Genomic DNA, 25,063 nt, shown 5'->3' with positions numbered 1-25,063 from the left:
TTTTTATGTTTGTTGTATTATTACAATCGTTGTCATGATTTTGGGTGTGTTTGTTGTATCTATCCTGAGGGTTATTTGAATGTGTTTTGCTCAAGCCGTGATGTCTGTCACACGTCGATTTTGTTAATAAAATGTCAAAACCCTTGGAAGTTGGATTTTCCAAGGAGCCTCTGAATGCAGCACACGTTGCAGTTTACGCAGGCTTTGCAGCACTTTTCCTCCTGTCATGGCTGTTGTTGAACGCAGCTTGCAGGTTTCTGCTCTTCATTCTGTGTTCCCACAGAGAGCACATTGATCTGGAAACATCACATCAGGGAGTCATTACAGTCATTAAACCACTGAATTACATATAAAATGTGTTTTTTTTTTGGAGGATTTTGTGTTTATATTTTAGAGAACTCAGATTAACAATATTCTAAAAAAGGTAGGCTATTTTGAAGCAAAAAAAAACAACAAAAACTTCAATTTGTGATCGCATTAAGCCAGTGGAAGAAGTACTCAGACCTTTTATTTAAGTAAAAGTACCAACACAGCAGAGAAGAAATGCTCTGTTACAAGTAGAAGTCCTGCATTCAAAGTTTTAGTTTAGTAAAAGTACAGAAGTATTAGCAGCATAATGTACTCATTATGCAGAATCACCCATTTCAGAATGATATATTGCATATAATCTGATCATAATTAGTGATACATTCATGTGTTCTTCGCTTGAATGTTGCAGCTGGTTAATTACTTTATATACTGCTGGGTAGCTTTATCTATAATACAACACCAGCATTTATTAGTTGATTTATATTTTGTACAAATAATGTAAATCTGCAAAGTAGCTAGTGACTAAAAAGCAAAGTAAAAAAGTAAAAGTACCACTTCCCTCTGAATTGTAGTGGAGTAGAATTAGAAAGTTGCTTAAAATAGTCAAGTACAAGTACCTCAGATTGTACTTATCTGGATAAATGTACTTGTTACATCACTGCAGTGAGCTTGTTTCATGTTTTGTTGCTCAGGTAACACTTCATTACCTGGGTGTGAACCTCTGCCACTCCTCTCTACTTTGATACCCGTTTCTTTAGAAAAAGTCCCGAGAAGCAAAACTGATCATTCCAAAAATCTGACTAGAAACAAACTCGACAGAAACTTGTGGTTTGGTTAATACTTTAATAAAATAGCGTACAAAGATACAGTGTCTTTCTAACTGAAACCCAATGAAAAACTTCATAATCACAGGTCACCCGAAGACCAACAAACATTCTGAACTCGTGATTTTATCATTTTAAAAGATTAATATTTAGTTACTCTCATTCATGTAAAACACACAGAAGCCACAGAATATACAGCCTGTTATTGTTGGAGATAAAAGAAACCGGCATCATAATGTTGATTGGGTTGATTAATTTGTTAAATAGAATTGACAGAAATTGACTAAAATTAAGCCAAATGGAAACACAAAATTAGACTTAAACACTTTTTCACAGCAGGAGAGTTTCAGATCTGTGACACATCTGTGTGTGTGTGTGTGTGTGTGTGTGTGTGTGTGTTAGGAGTAGAAGGTGAGGACACTCTGGTGGTTTCCTCGGACCAGCAGCAGAGGTGGGAGGTCTTTGGACAGAGTTTCCAGCCAGCACATGTAGAGGGCACTCGACACCGTGCCCTTCCTGGCCAAAGGCATGCTCCTGCAGACAGACAATTTACAATTTACAAACATTTCATTTATTATTATTTATCCTGGTTTTTAGAAACCTGGATATGCTGCCAGGAGTACTGATTCAAAGCAGTTTACTGTGTCACGCAGTGGTGGAATGTAACTACATTTACTCCAGTACTGTACTACTTCTACGTCACCACATTTATCTGGCAGCTTTAGTTACTAGTTGCTTTACAAATTAAGATTTTTGCAAACAAAACTTATCCAGAGTTTATAAAATATGTTTTGTTATCAATTAAATTACCAGTTTATACAAGCACAGCTGAAAGAATTGACAGGAAATTAATCGGCAACTATTTTGATGTTTGAAGTCAGTCCTGTAAATCGTTGGCTCAGCTCCTCATTTTCCTCTGAACGACTGTAATAACAAGTTTTCCAAACCGATGGATCGATGTAGAAAAGAATCAGCAGATGGATCCAGATTGAAAAGCATCATCAGCTGCAGTCCGATACAAACCGGTTCAACATGAGCTCCAGCTCCACCAGCTGCAGCAGCAACATCCTGCTTTACATTAATGCACGAGGAATAATAACCTGATGACAGAATATATAACAGCACAGCAGCCACAGGGACGCTGCACTGCTTTAATACTTTAAGGACTTTGTCCTGATTACACTCTCACACTTTCACTGAAGTAACATTTTCAATGTAACATTAGTATTGTTACAGCGTGTTACTTAAGTAAAGGATCTGAATACTTCCTCCACCGCTGGTGTCACGTGAACAGGTTTCTGGATGACCGGGTTCGTCCTCAGCTCGAGTTAGTTAGTAATTAGTGAGTAAAACAAAACATTTGATGATAAACTAGTTAAGAATGGCCTCCATAATGGCATGAAAGTGAAGTCTGACATTAATAATAAAGAGGACAAACTATTGTGGGTTTCATCGGGGAACAAAGCTCTGAAGTTCTTACATGACGATGAGTTTTGCTGCGCTGGAGTGCTCCTTCAGAAGCTCGTTCAGTCTGATCTGACGGTTGGTCTGAAAGACACACACAGCATTGTTTCACAGCTCGAACATGGCCTCAGCTGAGCAGTGAGATTGGACAGAGTTGATGTGTTTGCAGTATGTGGGTGCACCTTGGCCCTGTAGAGCTCCAGTTCGTTGTCAGTGATCCTCCAGGGTTCCTGGGCCTTCAGCCTCTCTGCAGCTTCCTGCTCCATGTCGTCTTCCTTGAGCCTGTACGGCTCGATCAGCTCCTTAAAGCTCAGCTTACTGCAAAACCGCACAGTAATCAGCAATCATTTCAAGCTTTTTGTTGCATTGTAAACATTTTCAAACCATTTTAAAGCCATTTAAACCATCTTTTCCTTTTCATTTCAAAGCCGCTATGTGTAGGATTTGATGATGTTTAACACCTTGTGGTAGGTTCAATGGATCCAAAACGTGGACAAAAACACATTTTTACCAAGAATGGACTGAAAAATGTTTTCAAAACAAAAACTTCCATCTTCTTCTAACTTCTGCCCTCAGAATAATTTGAAAGATTTTAATCCTATTAAAAAATATACGCATGGCAGCTTTAAACCTTTAAAATATAATAATTTTACTTTATTTTGTTTTACTTTTTTCAGTTTCTTTCCTATTATATATATTTTGTAAGGTTTTATGTTTTTTTGAATAAATTGTTTTTTACACAACTATGTTTGCCCGGCTGCTGTTCGGTGAGTCTGAACCTCCAAATTTGCTGTTTTAAGTTCAAGTTTGTGTTCTGTGTTTTACGTGGCTGAGAGGCATATTTCCCCTTAGGGGCAATAAACTGAACGTTGGAATAGGAGTTTAAATACATGATTGCCCAACATTCACCAATGAAGCTCTACAACTTTAAGGATCCAGTCTGGTGAGGTGTTTTGTCTAGTTACCTGCGGTCCTTTAAATATTCTCGTAACTTTGTGCTGAAAATCTTATTTTGACACCTTTACATCATCACTGGATGAAAATCAGTCATGATAAATTCAAGTGAACTAAGGGAGCTGAGGCACTGAGCTGAGGTCGTACTTGTGTTTCTTGGGTTTGGTGTTGATGTCTCCGAGGACGTGGATGTCAGAGAAGTCGATCCTGAACCTGCTGAGCAGCGTGGCCATCCTAACACACACACACACACACACACACACAATAATGAACATACAGTATGTCGGTTTGTTTGGATGAAAAACAGTATAGCAGAAACAGTTGTGAAGATTGTTTTTCACCTACGCTGTTTGTAGAGTAAATAACATCATAGCTCATAGAACTCACACTCGGCGGTCGTGGTCGATGCGATTGATCTTCCCGCCGATGAAGACGCGGATCCTGCAGTCGCCCCACTTGCTCCTGTTGGTCAGCAGGAAGGGAATCAGCAGAGTCAGCCCTGCGAACACAAACACATACACACTTCACTGATCAAAGTTAACGGTTAGTTTGAATCCGTCTCCTCTAAGAATCAGAATCAGCTTTAGTGGCCAAGTATGTGAACACATACAAGGAATCTGACTCCGGCTTTAAGTTGCTCTCAAATGTTACACAGAGAACAATTTACAGGAAGATAGAAACTGACAAACAGCTAAAAACAAGGACAACAAAGCTGAACAAAGATGTGAAAATAGGTGAAAACAAACATAGAACTATTATCTACAGACAAGTAGGTGAAAAACAGGTGTATATGTAAATATATGATGATGTACTTTCTTGTATTTTAATATTTAATATCCATATCCAAGAATATCAAAACATAAAAAAGTCATTAGTCAGTAGTAAAGGTTCAGTAACAGTTTAGGTTTTTAGTCTAGAGCCAAGCTTTGGTGCCTTCTTCAGCCTTCTTGATTGCATTAGACATAAAAACTGACCTCCATCATCGAACAGCCACCAGACATCTATGGTTCCTTTGCCCTGTTTCTTCTTAAACTGCTGGCTGCTCTCCAGCAGACGCTGGTCCGTCAGACTCAGAGGACACTTGGTCTCTGTAGCAGATGACATCACATGACATGAAATGACACAAGGTGAGGTCAAAGAAACATTTTGACATCCAGAGATCGTCCGGTTCTCTGTCTTCCCAAGTGTCAGATGAGAAGGTGGATGTGTGTCCCGCTTCCAGTCTTTGTGCTAAGCTAGGTTAAAGACGTGTTGGCCGTCTCTCTGGCAGAGATAAAGACGAGGATAGACCAAGAAAAACTGTGCCATTATTGAAGACTAAGAAGTGTTCATGTTGGCCTGTGCCATGATGACTTAACCTCCTTCTTCCTCTCTTCCTCCTTTACCTCTCATGATGAGCGGGCTGCTCTGGCTGCTGGTGGTTTTTGAAGGACAGGAGTCAGAGTCTGAGTCTTTAGCAAGACTGACAGAAACCACCACGTCCTTACTGCCAACTGGTGGCTTCTCTTGGGACGACAGCAGCTCATCTACAGGGACAAAGAGGGAGAAGCTGTAGATACAGTGCATGCGGTAGGTGGAAAGACAGATATACAGGAAGAGACAGATGTACCTTGTCCCTGGATGTGAGAGATATCCAGTCCACCCTGCAGCCGAAGGATCACCACTCCAAACTGCAGGTCAAAGGCGTCGCTGTAACATAGAACAGATAATTAAACTCAAAACTTCACTGTCCTGCACAAGAAATCTGCTTAATGGATAGAATTTATCCTTTAAAAAAACTTTTGTTTGTGATTTTCTAATTCTAAATAATTCACATTTTATTTTATTTAAACAGAAGGATTTTAATGTACAATAAAATGTTTTAACTTGACTCAAACTGGAATGCAAAATGCAAGAATTTAAATTCTGAATTAGTTTTACATTGATTTTATAGATGATACAGTCACTTTTCTATTACTTCAAGGTTTTTTTGTTCTTTATTTCAGGTGAACTGAAAGTCTAAACTTCATCTGTCTTCATCTTTCAATCTGTCGAGATTTTCAGTAAAAACAAAAACAAAACATCCACTGCGTAGGACACAAAGGACAGGTGTGATCACAGGAGGATATATAACAATATTTTATGTACATGTATATGTAACTCATGTTTTCAAATTATTACAAAACAAGCTCTCAGAAAAGTTTGCAAAGATTTATTTTTATAAGATTATTAAAGTTTTTGTTATCTTGATAATACATTTTTGGTGATTTGTCTTCCAATTTAAAAAAGTACTGAAAATAATACTTCCAAATTACAAATGTAGGTAAATTGTGTTTCCCAAACAAAAACATATTACATTATGTACTACAAAGTGCTGGAAAAACAGGTGTTAGGCAGGTGTTTCCACTGCTGCTTCCCTGTATAATTACACTTGGGGTTCTCTTGCCCAGAGTTGTGCTTGTCAGGCTGAACATCCTGTCTGTCTGTATTCAGACTTCTGTAGACGCTAACCCCAAACATGGCACGAATCCCAAACTTCAACCAAAAAAAGTGCAATTTTAAAATGTTAGTAGCTCTTATTAAAGATACATCAGTCCTTACTGTATAGTGTTGATGTAAATCTCCACATCTCTCATGTCTCCATCACTCCAGTTGTTTTTGAAACCCATGACCAAAGTGTTGGGCTTCAGACGACCCAAACCGACAGCCTGAAGGTCAGAGAGCAGAGCGTGACGAACTTCTGACAATGCATCTGTGGCATATTAACTGTGCTGGAATGATTTTTTTTTTTTAATCAGAGAAACACTTATTTATTTATTTACTTTAATGAGGGAGGTTTGGTATAAAATAAAGCCAGATTGGGTTTATATTACCCTACAATAATCAAACATCAAAATGATAATACAGAACATGATATAAAATAATTAAACAACGAGATGCACAGAAAATTTAATAATCCTGACACAGGAAAAAAAATTCAGTGTGTGATAGAAAGTAGGTGTGTGTATGAGAAAATGTTAATATTCAGAAACAGGAAACGAGTAATTGGGTTTCTTGGATCATTAATGTCTCTGGTTTGAAGCTGTAAAAAACATAAATTCCAGAGGAAAAGATGTTTTTTCTTAAGAGGTTTGTAGTTTAATTTTCAGCCAGGTGTTCATACCTGCAGGAGGAACTGCGCCCCGTGCCGCAGGTTGTCAGAGAAAACAGGAATGTAAAAGGCCTTGATACGTTTTTTATTGAGCCAGCGCTGGCAGCGGGCGTGATCCTGGGACAACTCCTTAACGTTTGGCCGACGGGACACCTGGACCAGAAGAGAGACGCAAGCAATGATAGGAAAAGACAAAAGAGAAGATTGCTATCAAGCTCCAGTGGATTTTTTGACACTGAACGTCACAGACTGATGATCTACGACAGCAGTTCATCTGTACGTACAGTCCTGATGTGACCGCAGACCATGAGGCTGATGTTCTTGGTGAAAGAATTGACCAGTTGAAGCAGAGCAGGACGAGCGTTTGGATATCCAGCCAGCACCAAACACTGCGGCCTGTAAACATGAAATTATCACTTAGACAATTTTGTGTTTGATGGAAATCACAGTATTTTTTGGTAAAATCACTGTTTTTCCACTGGATTTTATCATTTTGATCCAAAACCTGAAAAAAAATGTATTTTAATATAAAATCTGATATTTTCAAGGTTGTCCATTTTCTTCTGAAAACCTTCCAAAGCTTGAATTTTTGTTCCACTGTTAGTTACTACAAGTTTTCTGCTGGATGCTTTTATCTAAAGCATCATAAAACGACATCAATGGATACAGATTTTAGCATCAAGGGTCTAAGTTGGTATAAAACCCTTATCAGTGTCACGTCTGAACGGAGAATCGAAGCCCAAATTTAACCCACGAGCTGACCTGAAGTTTTTAACGTGATCCTCGACTCCAGTGAGGTTCAGACAGTGAGTCAGAGCCTGGTTGTAGATCAGAGCCTGAGTGGACGAACCCCAGTTCACATCTACAGGAAAATAAAAATGACAGAGAAGACTAGGTTTGAGCAGTGGTTCCTAACGTAAATGCAGTATATGTTATACAGATTTTAAATTTGGGAAAAAAGAAAGCACTGGTATTGGTAATCTGTATCAGCAGATTCCCTGAGTTGAGGTATTGGAATCAGTCTCAGGAGAGAAACAGTTGGATTGGTACATCCCTATTAAAAAGGTCACTGTTTTAGTCATTTCCTGTTTTATTTTGTAATACTCACCAATCCTCTTGTGTCTTGTAGTTTTACTTCCTGTGTTTGTGTGGGTTTTCCCTCCACTTTTGATTATCTGCCCTGCTCTGATTAGTTGCACCTGTGTCTTGTTATCTCCCCTCACCTGAGTGTATATAGTCTGTCCAGTCTGTCTTCCTTTGTCAGTCTGTGTCAAGCGGTCCAGCCCTTTTCCAGTGTTTTGGACTTTCACTGTGCTTGTTTGATGGACTTTTGGATTTTGCCTGCTCCCTATAGGATTTGTTTGCCATATTTGGACTGCCTTCACTGGTTTAGACCTCTGCCTGCCTCATCACCACTCTGTAAGCCTTTTGGTCATTAATATTAAATAATACCATTGAACTTCGCCTGTTCTGCCCCAGTGTCTGTGTTTGGGTCCAATCCCTTGTGCTCCCTGTGTACCCTGCTTGAAACTGTGACAGTCACAAGCCAAAAAGGTTGGGAACCACTCAGATAGAGCTATTAATTCCCTAAGAAGTAAGGAGATTTTCCAATTGACTTAAATACAGTGTGACTTTTCTTGGCAGCCAGCATCTAGTGGCCATTAGAGGAGCTGCATTTTAATTCAATTCAATTTTATTTATATAGCACCAATTCATAACAGAAGTTATCTCATTGCACTTTTCCTATAGAGCAGGTCTAGACAGTACTCTTTATAATATTAATTACAGAGACCCAACAAATCCCACCATGAGCAAGCATTTGGTGACAGTGGCAAGAAAAAAACTTCCTTTAAGAGGCAGAAACCTCGAGCAGAACCAGATTCAATGGTGGGCGGCCATCCGCCGCTGCCATGTTAGGTTTTGAGAGAGAGGTTTTGGGAAAGGGGTGGGTGACGGTGGGAGAGAGAGAAAATTTAGGGCACTTTGTTTTTGGCTTCAACATTAAAGGCACTTGATGGACAACTGCCTGAACCCAAGCAGAAATAAGTGATTGGATCAGTTTTATTGTTTGCAGTGAGAAAAGATGTGAGATCATTATGTCCTTACCAGGTTTCTTGTAGCTTACATAGATGTAGAGAGCGAGGATGATGAGCAGAGTGACCAGAGCTGCCCACCAGTTGATGACAAACATCACCACACAACACAGGATTGCCCCAGCAAGAGACACCCACTTGTTGTAGTACTTGAAGCTGGGACGCCACCCTGTGGTGAGAGATGAAAATGAAACAAAAAGAGCCATGCTAGCAGGACACATCACAGCGAAATATTAAACCGACCACGATATAAGAACAATTGTTTTGCAAACTGATTGCAATTGCTGAGTTTTAATGAATGCAAATGTTTCCCAAAGCCTTGATGGACGCAGAAGTGATCTCATTGGTTTGGATTAAACACAATTGCTAGTTAGCCTTGCAGGCCTGTTCAAACTAGTCGTACAAGTAAGCTCGCAAGTAAGAAGTCAATACTTTTTTATTTATATGTTTTTTACACCTTCTGTATATAATTCTAAGTTAAGTAAATTTTATTTATAGCTTAAAATCACAAATTTTTCACAGAGCTTAACAATCCACAAGGCACCCTCTGGCCTTATCCTAAAAAGAATAAATAAAAATACCCATTAAGCTAACTTTAAGCTGTAAAGACTGCTTCACGTGTAGCTCTAGCTTTGAACATATACTTGTTACCAATAAGGTTTTATTATACAGTCCAGACTTTAAACATTGTTGGCAAACTTGGCCAATTCACTCCAAAAATTCAAGACTCGTGCAAGCGTTGTCACACTCTGAAGGCAACAAGCATCAGGTTATCTTTCAGTAATCAACAACAATGACCGATGTATACTTGTGTCACCTTTAGGAACAACAGAAGATAAGAAATATCTTACTAAGCAGGAAGTTTACCCTACTATTATATTTATTACTAGGTACATGTATGAGAGTATAGGCAAACTGAGCTGAGACAAAAGTCTGACATCCTGTCATCCAAGTCTGAACCTAATGTAACACCAAGTCAAGTCGGAATTTAAAAAGAGAGGTCCAGTACCACAAAGGAAAGACACTTCTAATATGGTTCAATTTGTCATTTTCACCTTTCAAAAAGTTTGAGACCTTTTTTTTAAATTTTTTTAAAGGCGAAGTCAACTCTAACATCACTAGAACCCAATTCAAGTCTCAAGTAAATATCATATATCAAGTTTATAGAGTTTACCTGGAGAGTTGGCCAGGGAGGCGTGGAAGACGGAGAAGTTAATGAGAGCGTATGAGGCCAGGAAGAAGTTGGAGATGATGGGAGCAATGATGTTCAACTCCCCTAACAGACAACAACAGACAGGTTCAATATTCAAGACCAGCTGTTCATTCTGTTTTTTTATTCAGGAGTCGAAGCTTTAGCTACAGTTGTATCATTCAAAGAGTAAACAGTAAAGTTTGTGTTTGGCTGGAGCAGCAACACACAGCAGCTTACCAATGAGGATGAAGGCGAGGCCGATGCAGAAGGTCAGGACGTAACCACGGAGAGGCTCGTTGTTCTTCCCATAACCCTTTGCAAACACACCCAGCCCCGGATAGATGTTGTCCTTACATAGAGCCTAGAATCACAACAGCTTTTATTCATTCATTCATTTCATTTGTGAAGTTGATCATTTGTTGTTCAGAGAGAAAGATTTGACGTTAAAACATTGACTTTGGGATGAAAACCTTTGCTAACTGTTGGATCGGGCTCAGGATGAATATACTGATTGATTCTGCATGATCCAAATTTTGATCTACCATAATGTAGAGTGTAAAATTTTATTCTAGAGCTTGGAAATTTACATTTGACAAAAAAAAAAATTCAACTTGAGGTCCACTTACTATCTTCTTCCAGTGCTTTCAACGATGTCACAGTCTTCATCTGTGATGGCAATTGAGCCATCTCCATGACAACTGAGCAAACTTCATCCACTGATGAGGATCGTGAAATGCTATGAAAAAAGCTAGTAAGTGGACCTTGAGTTCAGGGTCTTTTCTCAAACCATAATGTATTTCAAATTAATCCATTTTCTTTTTAATCATTGGCACACAAATACCCATTTGTTACTCATTCAGTCAGTGTTTTTGTTGCTGATTATATGACTGATTTAGTTATTGTCAAAGGCTCTGCTTGTGTCTGTGTAAAGTGATGCTGTTGTTGGTTATATAGTAATCAATAAGAAAATGCAATAAATTAGTTGATTTCTGACCTGGAAGACTTTGGGTGCGCTGACCAGCGAGGCCAGAGCAGAGGACAGAGTGGCTGAAAAAATCCCTGCAGAGATCAGAGGCCCGAAGCCGGACACCAGACTCATCACCTGGACAACACACACACACCTTTAGGTTCACACTGAGCAATTACAATGTTTTTAAATAAGTCACATGACTCAAGTAGCTTGTTTATTGGGTAGAATTGTGTAGTCATCTTGCCAAGGAGGTGGTTATGGGATCTTGTTTGGGTGTATTCTACCCCCAATCCTTTGCTAAAGCAGAGCAGCAGGTCCAGCAGCTCAGATATACAGTATGCAGCCATAAAATGTTTTTTAATAATTTCTTAGAATTTGTATTGAGTTTTGTGTCTGGGACAGAATGTGTCACAATCTGCCCCACAAGGACTTGTGTGTTTTTGTTGACAATCGTCGCAGTTTTCTCAGAATGGGACAGCAACTTCGAGATTTTGAAAGTTGTGTGGTCTGAAGGCTTGACTCAACCCACTGAAACACATTTAGCAGTAGTATAAGCAGCACTGTGCTGAGACGATCTTTGGAGTGAACAGCTAACCCAAAGCTGCAACAGTAAAAAAGCTAAGACACTGTAATTATTTTTATCATTCATTCTTGTTTGTTCCTAAACAAGCTGAATATGAAAATCACCTCATAACAAAATATTTTTATTACTGACCGAATTGAAGGTAGGAAGACAGCTCTGTTCTCAAGCATCAATACCTACCAACACTACGTGACGTCTGTTAGCATGTAAGAGGACGCGAAACACACACAGATGTTAGATTCATTTGCATCTGCTTTTCTGTTAGACATATTTTAGAGATGCGCATTTGACAGAGATAATAATAAAACAAGAGCAAGTGTTTCTGTCAGTGGCAATGGACGAGATTGTGCACTATGTCAGCAGTATCAGTGTCAGTGAGCTGTGTGTGTGTGTGTGTGTGTGTTGTGTGTGTGTGTGTGTAGGTGGATGTTGTCAATGCTCTCATTCAGCTCTGGCTCCAACCAGCGAGAACCTTGTGACTCAAAACAACAGTCACTATTATCACTGCTGCACTTTGTTTGGGAACAGCTCCATCTCTCTCTCTCTCTCACACACACACACACACACACACACACACACACACACACACACACACACACAGTGCAGGCATCTACAACCACATGCAAAGAAACAGGATCAGTACAGCAGTCTGACACGATTCACACTTGTGTTAAACAACCACAACAGAATCTACAGGTGTTTTTTAATTTGACAAAGAGTCTGTTCATTTCAGTTAACGGGCATAACTTATTCACCTGATTTCCAATGTTGTCATTAAAGGGAAGTGCTCAGTGTTCCATCAATATGAAATTAATATTTTGGCAAAACCAAATATCCTTTGAGACTTTAGATTAAGAAAAACATTTGATCCCACTTGCAACTAACTTTTAAAAACTAGAATACTACTACGTAGAAATGAAGCATGGAAAAACTAAAACAAAAGGTTCTTGATAATATATAAACAACATAAATAGTAATTATAAAGAGTACTGAGACAAAATAATCACATATAAAGAGGAGACATGGAAATTGCACTAAAGAAATCACACACAAAAATTGCACTTGAGGGAATGCAGTTGAAGGTGTGTAAAGTGTCTTGTGTCTGCAGGTAGCAGTGTTAGCAGCTTAAAATGCAGTTTTTGCACTTGTATCAAAAGTGTATTAAGTGTGGGTCTTTATAATGCAAAAATAGTTAAAGTAATATCATGATTAAGGTAAATGAGTCTTGCCCTGGTCTTGTAGGCTGCATTAAGGGAAACACACACTGTCGATGTAACTTAGCATCAAGTGACGCCCATAGCAACGCATGCTATAAAGACAGAAGATGTTGTCAAGGTAAACTGACCGAATTTGTTAATCCAGGGAGCAAATGTGATCAAACTGCTGCTTTTGAGGAGTGTTGATTTGTGGCGACAATGGCAAATAGGACAGTGTTGTATCCTGACACGGCATCACCGCCAATGTGTGGGCTTCCGTAGAAAACAATAGCTGTGGGTGTTTTGATGCACGTCACACTCTGCCAGTGTGTGTTGGCCTTTATGTAACACACATTCCTGAGCTTGTCTGAGTGAAGTAAACAATAAATGCCTCTACCTGGTTGGTCGCCATATCCACATTACAAATTATAATTTCTCAAAATGTTCTTTTGTCGTAATATCTACTGAAGCATTAATATCCGTATTAGAGAGAACCGTCAGTTCTTATATCAAGAAGTGGCTTGGACTCCCGCGTTGCCTCAGCAATATCAGCCCGCTCTCCCCCAAAGCCTGGATTCTCAAAAACCACCGCCTTCATAAGAGCAAGACAACTTCCAGTGAAGCCAACTACAAAAATGGAATCGACCCTGCTGGACGCTGCCTGGGACTGGAAAATGCAGGTTGATCTAGACCAGAAGCTCAACTCTCCGCCTGAGATAATTACAACTAACCTCAGGCCGGACCTGATCTTGTGGTCAACCTCTCAAAAGTCCCTGTTCATCGTGGAACTTACTGTTCCATGGAAGGCTACAATTGGTGAAGCGAATGAACGTAAAGGGCTGAAGTACTCAGACCTAGCAGCCGAGGCAGCACAACGGGGCTGGTGAACCCAGTTGCTCCCCGTAGAGGTTGGTTGCAGAGGTTTTGTAGCCACAGCAACAACCAGGCTTCTGAAGGGGTTGGGAGTCAGAGGACAGGCCTTCTGACAATCCGTCAGAGGCTGCTGAGCGAAGCAGCAACTGGCTGTGGCTAAAACGGAAGGAACCCAAATGGGCTGCAAAATGACCAAGAGGGGTAAAAGCGGAGGGGGACGCACCTGGGACGCCAGGTGTCACTGTTGAGCCCTTTGGAGGTGTTGTGGGCCTATCAATGAAACACCAAGGAAGGAGTGTGCCCACCTGATGACCCCAATGAAGTGATTACCCCTACCCCCAACTCAAGATGTCAAGAAAGTGCGATTATTCAAAGGGATAGTACTATCAACTCCTGATACGCTCAAGAGTTCACACCCGTACCCAAACTCACCATGCACGAAAACATTTATGTACAAAATTACAAAAGTAAGAATTTAAATTCCCTAAATTTTCCTTTAAAGCTGTCAATAATGACAGCTGTCATTGACATCATTTCAGTTAAATTTAATTCTCACACTCAAACACGGAGAAATAACTTACTCGGTTAAATTACCCATCATGCCCTGCATAAAGTATAGGCCGTGAACCTAGTTGGTTATGATGTTGAGGTTTGCTCTGGCATCAAAGCGTCAATCTAAACATACAAATGGGTCTCGGGCTGCAACTAATGATCATTTTCAATACTGATTCATCTTAACTAATCTTAATCGTAGTTTTTCCACTAATCAATTAGTTTAGCCTATAAAATGTCAAGAATTGTGACAAATGTCCATCACAATTTCCCAAAGTCCAAGGTGACATCTTCGAATGTCTTGTTTTGTCCGACCAACAGTTCAAAACCCAAAGGTATAAAGTTTACAATGATATAAAAGGTGAAAATTCTTTCATTGGAGAAGCTGAAACTAGAGAATGTTTGACATTTGTTAAGTTTTCTGTCAGTCGACTAAATAGACTAATTGTTTCAGATCTAAATGGATCCAGTGTATCTTATCTGTATAACCCCTAAACCATCAACCTGTACAGTCCACGCTGTGCATGATGGACCCACCCTGCTTGATTTGGTGTACGATCAACATCTTTCCAATAATATCTACCCCTGAGCTGAGTGTGTGTCAGCTACCTGGAAGTCGTTCATCAGGCCGTACTGACAGCCTCCCTCCTTGCAGATGGAGAAGTCGTAGCCCAGCGTGCAGGCGGCGTCGGTACAGTTCACCATGTCGCTCACCGTGTCGTTGTGGTCACCGGTGGCATCCCTGACGATGCAGGAGCCTGCAGGAGGAGAAAACCAGCTCGCACACTGACATATTGTAACAACAGCAGAGCCTGGGGGGCAGAGCCACTGCTTGTTGCAGTCAACCACTCTCTCTCTTTGCCCTCTCTTTTGGTTTGTTAAGTTACATTTGGTTTGGTCCCTGCACCGTTTATCATCCCCACAGAACATTTACCACTAATTGATGTATCACACACACCACTGATTTTGCACATAGCCATCTTTGCACTTATTTTTTCACTATAGTTTCTAGTTTATTTGCTCTTTTTAATTTGATAAAAAATTAACTTTAAAGTTACAGCACATGTGGTCTCTGTCCTGAAGCCAGTTGAGCCTACTAGGCCACTTTCATAGTGAGATGCATACAAAACTATCCTTTATCCATTTTCAGTCAGAAAAATCAATCAATCAATCTTTTTCTTTTAGGAGGACCAAGAAGCTGCAAAGATAAAACACGATACATCTCTTAATGTTTGGCAGATATTTGACTTAAACAGCATTCATGTAATGTATTATAGGTGTGGAACAAAATATAACAATCCACAATTAAAAAATCTGACCATTAGAGAATTCAGATTTAGAAAGAGAGAAAAAAAATTGAATGACTCTGAGTTTTAGAAGATGAGCTACAAATACCTACAAATCAAGTGTTAAACTCAAGTGTATAATATTACCTGCAGAGATGGCGACAGCCACGTAGGTGATTCCCGTGATGAGGATAGCCAGCAGAGTACCTTTAGGGATCGCTGACTGAGGGTCCTAAAGATGGAGACATGATGAGATCCAAGTTTATTGTCTTCTCGGCTCAGAGTGGAAACTTACCTCGAGCCTCAGGCAGCTTAAGCCTTAATACCAAGCTGAACGCATTGTTTCCCTGACTTCTTCTGGTTCTAGTAAAACAAAACTTTATTCGAATAGCACATTTCATACAAGAAATAGAAGCATAAAAAAAGCAGAAAGGATTCAGAGCCAAATCAAAGAGCTATTAAAAAATGAATACAATTAAATATAAATAAATGACAATAAATACTCTATGTGAGGTTAAAGTGTAGTAAAAGTTTCTAGGTAAAGGTGTGTTGGAAAAGGTGAGTTTTCTTTTCAAAGTTGTAAGTGAGGTGCACATTCTCAACTCTAAAGGACTGCTCCAGAGTCTTGGGCTGTACCAAATGCAGCATCACTGTAGACTTTAGTCCTGGGCCCTATGTAGTCTGGAGTGAGGCCATGAAGTGATTTGAAAACGATGAAAATCCTCTTAAAATCAATTCTATAGCTAGTGTTGCTATAGCTTACTAAAATCTCTCCACTAGCTAGAGTTAAGCTAGTGGAGAGATTTTAGTAAGGGGGTGATATGTGCACTCAGTTTAGTTTCGGTGGGGATCCTGTATTTTGCCTGTAAACAAAAGTGTAGAGCGAGAAATGGTGTGACCTTGGCAATGTTCTTTAAGTGGTAAAAGGCAATCAAAAGAGACATTTTTAAAGATGGGGTATGTGATTCTAATCCAATACACGTCTTTTTGTCAAATTCAGCAAATGTCTTCTCACGGTCCGCTAGCTGTCCGTTCTATGTGTAAGCTGAAAAAAACTCCAGTGTTTGTACACAGCCCTGGCTCTGTAAATGGGAAACGAACAAAGTGGCTTGGACTGAGCCACACAACTCCATTCCAGCCATGATTTGTGTCAGGTGACGTTAAATGACTTGCCCATGGGACATTCAGCTTACTTTCATGTTTGCCAAGATATGCTGTTGTTGTGATGTTTGCTATAGTGGGTAGGGTTATGAGTATCGCTGTCTGGAGCTACTGTGCTGGCTCTGGGAAACGTCTCGTCCTCTCTGGCTGTTAGCTTTGCAGCAGCAACTGTAGGGACAGTTTGCTAACCCACAACCTAGCTAAGCTAACCCACAGCCTAGTTAATGTTAGTTACATTACTTGCTGTGTCGTTGTTCACTCTATATCATGGTATTGGAATTCCCTAGAATCGCATACCCCACCTTTAAGCCATCCAATCATTGATTTCTGAAATTTACAGTGTTGGGGACTCAGATCATCAGATGAAGCAGAGATATAGAGTTGTGTGTCATCTACGTATCAATGTAATCAGATGCCATGTTTGCAGGTAAGGCCATTATACTGGCAGCATGTAAAGAAAGAAAAGAGTAGGGCTTAGGACTGAACCCTGGGACACGCCACAAGAAATATTTACTCATTCTGAACAGAACTTCCCAAGGGAAACAAAGTAGTCTCGACCTCTTAGGTAAGACCAAAACAAGTCTAGAACTGTGGCAGACAGCCACATCCAAAGTTTGCTCAATGTTTTAAATCTGCTACAACTCTGAGATCACCCAACAGTGAAATCTGAATAAGTGAACTAACCACTGACTACATCACTGCAGCAAGATGAGAGCTACAACCACTTGATGTTAGCAAAAACAAGATTTTCAGCAGGATTTTCATTTTTAAGATCTCTTTTAAGTGCTACTCTAAAACATTTTCTCCGTCAACCATCAATCACATATTATAAGATAAAGATAAAATGCACTTAATGTAAGATGCAAAATATAAAACTTACAGTGAGGTCTCCAGAGATGTTGGCTCCAGCCAGGATCCCGGTGGCCGCAGGGAAGAAAATGGCGAACACAGAGAAGAATGTCTCCTCGTCTCTGAAGTCTGGGCCCAGGTTCTCTAAGAAGATGGCAGCTGTAGGAGGAGAGAACCAAAACAGAGAAATACATAGGCTTTTAATTTCAATTCCAACACTGCAAATGTTACATCATAGAATAGATCAAAATATTTGGATAAAACCAAGAGAGGGCAGACTGACTGTGGTAGCCGAAGAATCCTTTGGGCTCTTTGCTTTCTACTGACATGAAGCTTCCTATGAAGAAGTTAACGATGGCTCCCAGTAGGATCACCAGGAGGACAATCTGAGCCTGATGGACAGAGAGACAGAGAGAAAGAAAGAGATGGGGAGAGGGGTATAAGTAAGGGACACTGTGATATTTTGACTTTTAACAATTTTAATAAAAAAAAAAAAAAAAAAATAGCCCTGGCTCAGATGGGTGTATCAGTGAATTTTATAAGATTTCCTCAGATTTAATAAGTCAGGGAATCAACAAAGTCAGAAGGATTCATCCTCTGGGGACCACGAATGTCTGTACATAGATAGAGATATTTCAGTCTAGACCAAAGTGGTGGACCGAAAGACAGCTGAGACTGACATTGCCATCCCTACAGTCATGCCGCTAGCATGGCTAAAGAAATTGTACTTTTCTCTCTCTATAACTTTACTCTTCACTTGCATTGTGGATATACAGTCATGATGTTTCCCCCGTTAGTAGCACACCACAGAAGTAGACAGCTCATGTCCTAGCAAATGTCAAATGTCAGTCAGCAGCTGCCATGGGAAACACCCATCCAGAAGCTTGAAGCTTATTTCCACAAATATGTCCACCTTTTAATGTGCATACAAATATGCACAATAGCTGCAGTATCATTACAGTTTATATTTCTTTACACAAAAAGTGAAGAGAAATTAAATTTCAGTATGACTTTGATGCATCTACATACTTGCTAGCAGGAAAGAGAGTAGCATGTTTTCTGCCCACCAGCTGTTAGATGCTATAACGTCGCCTGCAGGACCTCAACAGTTTACTATGAGCTTCATGTGTCAGTCTTTGAGATGTCAGCAGAGGATTATGGGTGTCCACTGTTTTCTGTGATATTGTGGATTCCAAGTCCTACCTTGGCTTCCCACTCCATCCCAGCTACAGAGATTCCCAGCAGCAGGATGACGGTCAGAGTCCCGACGATACGAATGTCGTTTAGCTCATCAGTCATCAGAGCATCAACATCCTGCAACCAACAATCAAAGCAGGAACAAGAGCAACATCAGAATCAGTGCTCCATAGACAGACAGACAGACAGACAGACAGATGTTTGAATGGTTATGCCAAGTCTTTCTCACATTAAGCATCTCAACGACTGTCTCTGCGAAGCCTACGACGTACATGGCCACAGCCACGGCGTTGGCGAAGGCAAAGATGAGACCGATGGAGCCTCCGAACTCTGGCCCCAGGCTCCTGGAGATCAGGTAGTACGCTCCTCCTTCACAGCGGTGAGACACGGTATTAATCATTGTTTCATCATGAATACAGGAGGCTTTCATTTGAGGTATGGTAAAAGTAAATCTGGTAAAGTAATCGCTTTCAAAGGCTGTTGACTCACTGGAAACATAGGTATGGTACTGGTAAATCTTCTTAAAACCTCGGCCTTGGTGCAGCTGGAGCTATCCTTATTACACCAAATATGTTGGATTTTCACAACTAGACAAATGTGAGTGATCCTGTAGTTTGGGCTGAAAATCTGAACATGTTTAACACTGAATGTTGGTTGTTAATTGCGAGTATTTTCACAGCTGGTAAGGTTTTTTTAAACTTCGGTTTTGTTGTTGTGAATTTCAGGAAAACTCAGCAAAATCTCCTCACTAATCAGATGACATTTTTCAAAATAAAAGCTTGTCTACAGTTGCAGTCTCACCTCCTCGTACGAAGCCGTTGGTTGCTATAGCAGAGGTAGACAGACCAGTGATGGTGGTGACCAGAGTGGCCATCAGAATGATCGCAATGGTCAGTCCTATTACACATAAACAAATCAGAAGATTTTAATGAGACAACTGTGATTAATCACATCAACTCCAGAACGATCACACTAGCTAACCAATAGATTTATAGCAATAAGTGTAGGCCCACCCTGTTATGATGCTTATACAATGATAATAATTTTGTGTTCGCTTCTCCATTGTTGAACATGGCACAACTACAGTACTACACACATTATCTTGTGTAAAATACATTAATCACCTTGTTTCAAGCTAGCCTTCTGGCTAAGTCAAAATAACTATCACAAAACTTTTATTTATGTAATTGTATGGCTCTCATTTTACTTTAAGGGATTAAGCTGCCAAGATTCAATATTTTTTCTTAATGTGAACATGTTCCATGAAAAGACAAAAACCAAGTTAATCCGTCTCTCAATACTTTCTGACTTCCTGTCTGCGGCTCTTAGCTCCAAGCCCACTGGTTCCCACTGACGATGCAAACCTTTAAAAATGGATCACAAATATATTGTTTCATTTCTAAAAAAAAAAAGGTTACGTAAAACAGCTGGTCACTGTAGTTTTTATCAAACAAAGTTGAGGAAATAGTGCATTTGTTGGGGACTATTTTCAGCGGCGGATTAATCCACCTTTGGTGCTGTAGTGAGTGTTTGGGGCAGCAGGACGGTGTGTGTGGGACTGAATCAGAATAAACTACAGTGTGTGTGTTCATGGTGATGAAGCAACATGTCACCCAGTTCAACAGTGCAGCTCACTGATGTGTTTTTAACAGTTTTTGGACAACAATGGCGCTCTATGGCACAGAAGAAGATAATATATGAGATACACACACAATACGTGCTAGTAGATACATTAATTGTTGGTTTGGGTCTGTTCATTAGATTTGTTGATGAATAAAAAAATGTATAGCCTTTTCCTTTAAGTACTATAGCTGCCAAAGAAGAAGCAGGGAGCCCCCTGAAGGCGATTGAGCTCACACTTGGATCCTTATCCTAAAGTCAAAGTTAAACTCTGTTATAAGTTATTTTTACCAACCGATTCCAGCCTGTCCGACAATCCAAGACATTCGGATGAAGAGCATCACACCCCAGATATTCAGCATGCAGCGGATCTGAAACACACACACACACACACACACACACACACACAATAAAACTTGTATTCCCAGATGGGAGGTGAGTCCCACAGTGTGATTAATAAAACTACAGTGGAAAGACAGGGTGTGGTCCTCTCCCTGATTAATAACTTTTACTGTATTTGATCAGATCACATCAAACATCACAGGGAGAATCAGAGGAATGCTCTGTTAATATTCCTCCATGTACACGACACTGACCAAGACTCCTTTGATCCAACCAAACTTGACAGTTCCTCCTTTTGCCTCCTTAGCTGCCAAGGCCGCCGCCGCCTCCTCAGCTGCTGATGGCTCTTCTCCATTGGCCAGACCGTCCTCAAAGGGCTCCTGATGACCAATCACAGCCACGATGGAAAACAGTGAAAGACAAAAGAGACAGACAGGTGAGTAACAGAGAAAATGAATATACTGTGTCACAGGTTTGAACATCGCTTTTGTTTGATTTTCTTTGATTAATCAAATGAAAGTCACAAACATTTGTTGGTTAGAGTTACATATTTCATGATGAGTTCACTATAAAATAGGGTGGATTTTTGGCTGTTGAATTATAAATACAATTTATGAATTTTTAATAATTTTTTTAAATAATTTTTTGAAATGTTGGTTCTGGTAACTTGTGATGAGCATTTGCCTTTTTTTGGACACTTTACATTAATCTGACATTTAGAAAAGTGCCGACTCTCAGCTTTAACGGCGTTTGAGGCTGTTCACATCCCGTAGACTCGCTGCTCGTCTTACAACATGCTGCATCTCCTCCAGTTAAATATAATTCACACGACTGAAAGACAGAAAGTATTTTGAAATAGTGAGATGGACAAAAAGAGATGAAGGAGACATTTCCCTTCATCTCAGACAACCCTGGTTAATGTGAACCTGAACTTCTAACAACAAACTTGGTTATTAATTGGTTTAACAAAAACTAAAACCTTAACTTAACTTTCTCAGAACTGCTTAAATTGTCTCTCTATGCATAGAAATACTGTGGCATGTCTGAAATGTGTACATATAGTACGATATAGATATCATAAGGATAAGAACTGTATAGGACATTACTGCTCATAATGCCAACAGCGCAGTCATGTTTAATTTATACTGTAGTGGAGTCGAGGTTGAGGCCTCATTGAGTTATGTGACATTAACTGATCTAACAATCATATAAAGTATCTGGTGATATTTGAGTGTTGATTTTGGCACCATGAAATGAAGGAAATGTAGTGCGATATGCTGAAAATATCAGTTTGCACTTTTGTTATTTCACCCTTGGAGTCATCCAACATCCTGCTGTCAGAATACTTTAACTGCTCACTCTCAGTGTACAATGTTCGTCTATGTTACAGCTACCTAGTGGTATCGAGTGGGAGCGTGGCAGGGGATGCCTGCAGGGTCATGAGAGGCAGCATTGTGTGTGTGTGTGTGTGTGTGTGTGTGTGTTGGGGTCATGCCTCCAGTGATGTCACTGAGCCCACTCAGAGTCTCTCAGATGGGAGTGATGGGAATGTTTTCTGTTTAAGACGTCTGTTTACTGAGATAACCTGACTTCTCTCAGGTGGAACCGAAGACTGCACATTGACTCTCTCATTGAGCTCTCGTGTGGAAAACTAAACACTGAACAGTTGGTTCAGTCTTTAAATTAAGGTACAATACAGCTCAAATGAAAAATGAGAAAATCAGCAGGATTTAAAAGGACTTACAGTGTGTAAATACTACATCCATATCCCTATAATATTCCTGCAAGTGTGTTTGTGCTATTAAGTGACATTTTGGTAACATACAGCATAATTACACCAGAGTTAGGATGTAATCTGTAGTACGGTGTACCAGTACTGTACGTACCAATACATTTATGTAGGTACTGGGGAACAAGATGGGACGATATGGAATAAGGGGGTAGAACTTATACTGTAGGTCTTTTGAACTACTGGGTACCTGTTCTATCATTACAGGGTCTGTATGACCCACTGAGCAATAATCTGGACGTTTGGAAGAAACTTAGAGAGAATTTATACTGTAGTTATTATTTAACTACTGGGTATCTATTCTATTACTATTACAGGGTACAATGTGACCATAAAACATTTCAGGGAAGATGGAGTGATCACTTCTGCATCACTTAATAGATCTGATCAAAATGTTCTTTACCAACAAACTACATTGTTCTTAGATCATTTTGGGGTACTTAATCCTCCCATTGTGTTCAGAAAGGTTTTACACCCTCGGTGTTCGCAGGTCAAATCTGCCCCCTGTTTGAATTCATTAACAAGCACTGAAAAAACACTAATTATCATTTAGTTAAATTGTGGCCAGATGGTCTGGGTTAGGTACACATTCAAGATCTCTATGTGAAGGCTCAGGATAGAGCTCAGCTCATGCGGAGAGCAGGGTTCAAGTCCCAGCCCTGCCAATCATCAAACTTGTGAGTGGGTCAGCACTAACACTGCTTTATTACCTGCTTCATTACCCTTTAGTTACCCTGTAACTAACTGTGACAAGGGGAGATCTATAACCGCATATATATTTAATTTACTCTGTAACTATACAGAGAACAGTATGAGAACAGTTTTTACCTGCCTCAAAACATGGAAGAACAAAGAAAGTGCCCAGTTTGCTGTCAGATCTTGTGTTTTATCTTGCTCTACCTATTTGTATTTGTTTCCTGGGATGAAAGGAGCCCGTGCACGCCTTGAGGAGCTGTAATGCTGGCTGAAAACTTTTAACGCCTTTAAGACTGTCAGCGTGCTTTGACCAAAGCCCCGGTGCGTGACGGTGCGTGAGTTCTGGCCGCCGGTGGCAGGGGGAGCCGCGAGGCCAGGAACGAGCGTCTGCTGGTGAGGTGAGCAGCAGCTGAGAGACCGTCTTCCGAGGTCGACAGTGGGCTACAATACACTGTCCAAGGCTTCTTCCAAACGTCCAGATTATTGCTCAGTGGGTCATACAGACCCTGTAATGATAGAACAGGTACCCAAGTAGTTCAAAAGACCTACAGAATATGTTCTACCCCCTTATTCCATAACGTCCCATCTTGTTCCCCAGTACCTACATGTGTGTTACTGGTACGCACAGTACTGGAACACCTTACTGCAGTACTCTGTGCGTAGCGGGCTGTGATCTGAAGCGTTACCTTATCCTACTGCATTGTGAATGCAGGACTTTGTGTTTTAAAATTGTGGTGTTGCTACTTTACATCTAAGTAAAACGTCTTAATGCTTCTTCCACCTCTGCTTACTTGTGCGATCCTAATATCCATATTACTAATAATCCCACTGGAACATGTTGCTTTTGCTGTGAAAGATGACGTTATTTTATGTGATGCGGGTCATGAAAACAGGGTTTCTTGTTACTTTATCGAGTTCATCGTGCAGCTCCGACAGCGACGGTCTCGTCAGCTTCTCCCCGAAAGGCGCAGCAGTCTGCCGGTAGAAGTCGATGTTGGGCACAGCGTCTATGGTGTTGTGCCCGAAGGTCCTCATGTAGTAGGTGTTGGAGTGGGAGTCGGAGATGTGCGTATGTCCCGTGCCAGTTGAATGGAGGCTGACGGAGTCGCTCCTCGCTGTGTCCGGCTCGTGGGAGACATCAGGCGGGAGCCCGATGTCCATCGCGCTGCCCAGCGCGCCCGAATCCATGAACCCCACCACCCTTAACCGGCTTTTGGACTCGTCAGGCGGCTTGGATCCATCGGCGAAGGCCGGGGCAGGAGCAGGAGTCGGGGCCGGTGCCGGTGCCGGTGCGGGCGCTGCGGATGATGCTTCTGTCACCACATCCACCTGGAAGCGGCTCTGAGCGGAGCCGCTGCTCCTCAACGACGCTTTCTGTCCCGACATGTCCGCCCGGATAGACGATAAAAACCCGTTCAAAGAGTCACGAATGCACCGAGAGACAAACTGTTACAGTGAAATAAACACCTGCTCCAAAACCACGGGGAGGGGGGGCGAGCATTTAGTACGAAGCAGCCAGAGCGGACACACACAACCGCAGACACTCAGAGAGAAGTCATAAATCTGGAGTCCAAACTAAACATTTAGCCTACATACAGCAGTCAGTTAGTCATTGACTCCGCTGCTGTCCTCTTGCAAACTCTGGTATTGGATTCGCCAGGACGCACGGCAAAGATCTGTGCGTAATGTGCGTAAAGGACACCAACTCTCTCTCTCTCTCCTTCACTCTGTATCTCTCTCCGTCTGTCTCTCTGTGTCTCTTTCTCCCGCTCTATCTGTCCATCTGTCCACGAATTGGCGAGCGTATCGTCCCCTCAGATGGTGACTCAAACGGTTTATTGTCATCTCCCTCTTTCTCTCTCTCTCTCCTCCTCCTCTCGCTTGACTCTCGAGACATCCCAGCACGTCGGTAACACGGCGGAGAGGAGGAGGAAGGAGAAGAAATGATGGGTCGGTGTCCATTACGCATCAAACTTTGGCACG

At 40.8% G+C, this 25,063-nt stretch overlaps 1 protein-coding gene across 1 annotated transcript; it reads right to left on the bottom strand.

Annotated features, from left to right (window-relative positions):
- Window positions 1-1,138: 1,138 nt before the first annotated feature.
- On the bottom strand, window positions 1,139-24,940 carry LOC122876597 (solute carrier family 12 member 2-like). Its single transcript, XM_044197142.1, has 26 exons — window positions 23,987-24,940; window positions 20,850-20,975; window positions 20,549-20,624; window positions 19,435-19,530; window positions 18,863-19,002; window positions 18,640-18,750; window positions 17,720-17,828; window positions 17,468-17,595; window positions 15,574-15,658; window positions 14,750-14,898; window positions 10,961-11,068; window positions 10,204-10,327; window positions 9,949-10,050; window positions 8,788-8,943; window positions 7,444-7,543; window positions 6,966-7,077; window positions 6,694-6,834; window positions 6,132-6,238; window positions 5,161-5,240; window positions 4,937-5,077; window positions 4,526-4,639; window positions 3,939-4,050; window positions 3,699-3,785; window positions 2,780-2,915; window positions 2,614-2,681; window positions 1,139-1,667 (listed from the first exon to the last, which is right to left on the bottom strand). Exons 1-26 carry the CDS (start codon window positions 24,464-24,466, stop codon window positions 1,532-1,534), a joined length of 3,324 nt encoding a protein of 1,107 aa, XP_044053077.1. The 5' UTR covers window positions 24,467-24,940; the 3' UTR covers window positions 1,139-1,531.
- Between the last annotated feature and the right edge of the window lie 123 nt (window positions 24,941-25,063).

This window comes from Siniperca chuatsi, linkage group LG5, assembly GCF_020085105.1.
Source record: "Siniperca chuatsi isolate FFG_IHB_CAS linkage group LG5, ASM2008510v1, whole genome shotgun sequence".
Classification (NCBI taxonomy): Eukaryota; Metazoa; Chordata; class Actinopteri; order Centrarchiformes; family Sinipercidae; genus Siniperca; species Siniperca chuatsi.
The sequence above is the reverse complement of the archived record's forward strand: the minus strand, read 5'-3'. Positions and strand labels throughout refer to the sequence as shown.

What these genes read in the sequence shown, in the direction of transcription:
- LOC122876597 (XM_044197142.1), bottom strand. Translation starts at nt 24,466, where the DNA reads ATGTCGGGACAGAAAGCGTCGTTGAGGAGCAGCGGCTCCGCTCAGAGC. An exon ending in GGCTGTCGCCATCTCTGCAG is followed by an intron (nt 14,899 to 15,573) that starts GTAATATTATAC and finishes CTCCTCCTGCAG; the next exon opens with GCTCCTGCATCGTCAGGGAT. An exon ending in GCCTGATGAACGACTTCCAG is followed by an intron (nt 11,069 to 14,749) that starts GTAGCTGACACA and finishes TGTGTTGTCCAG; the next exon opens with GTGATGAGTCTGGTGTCCGG.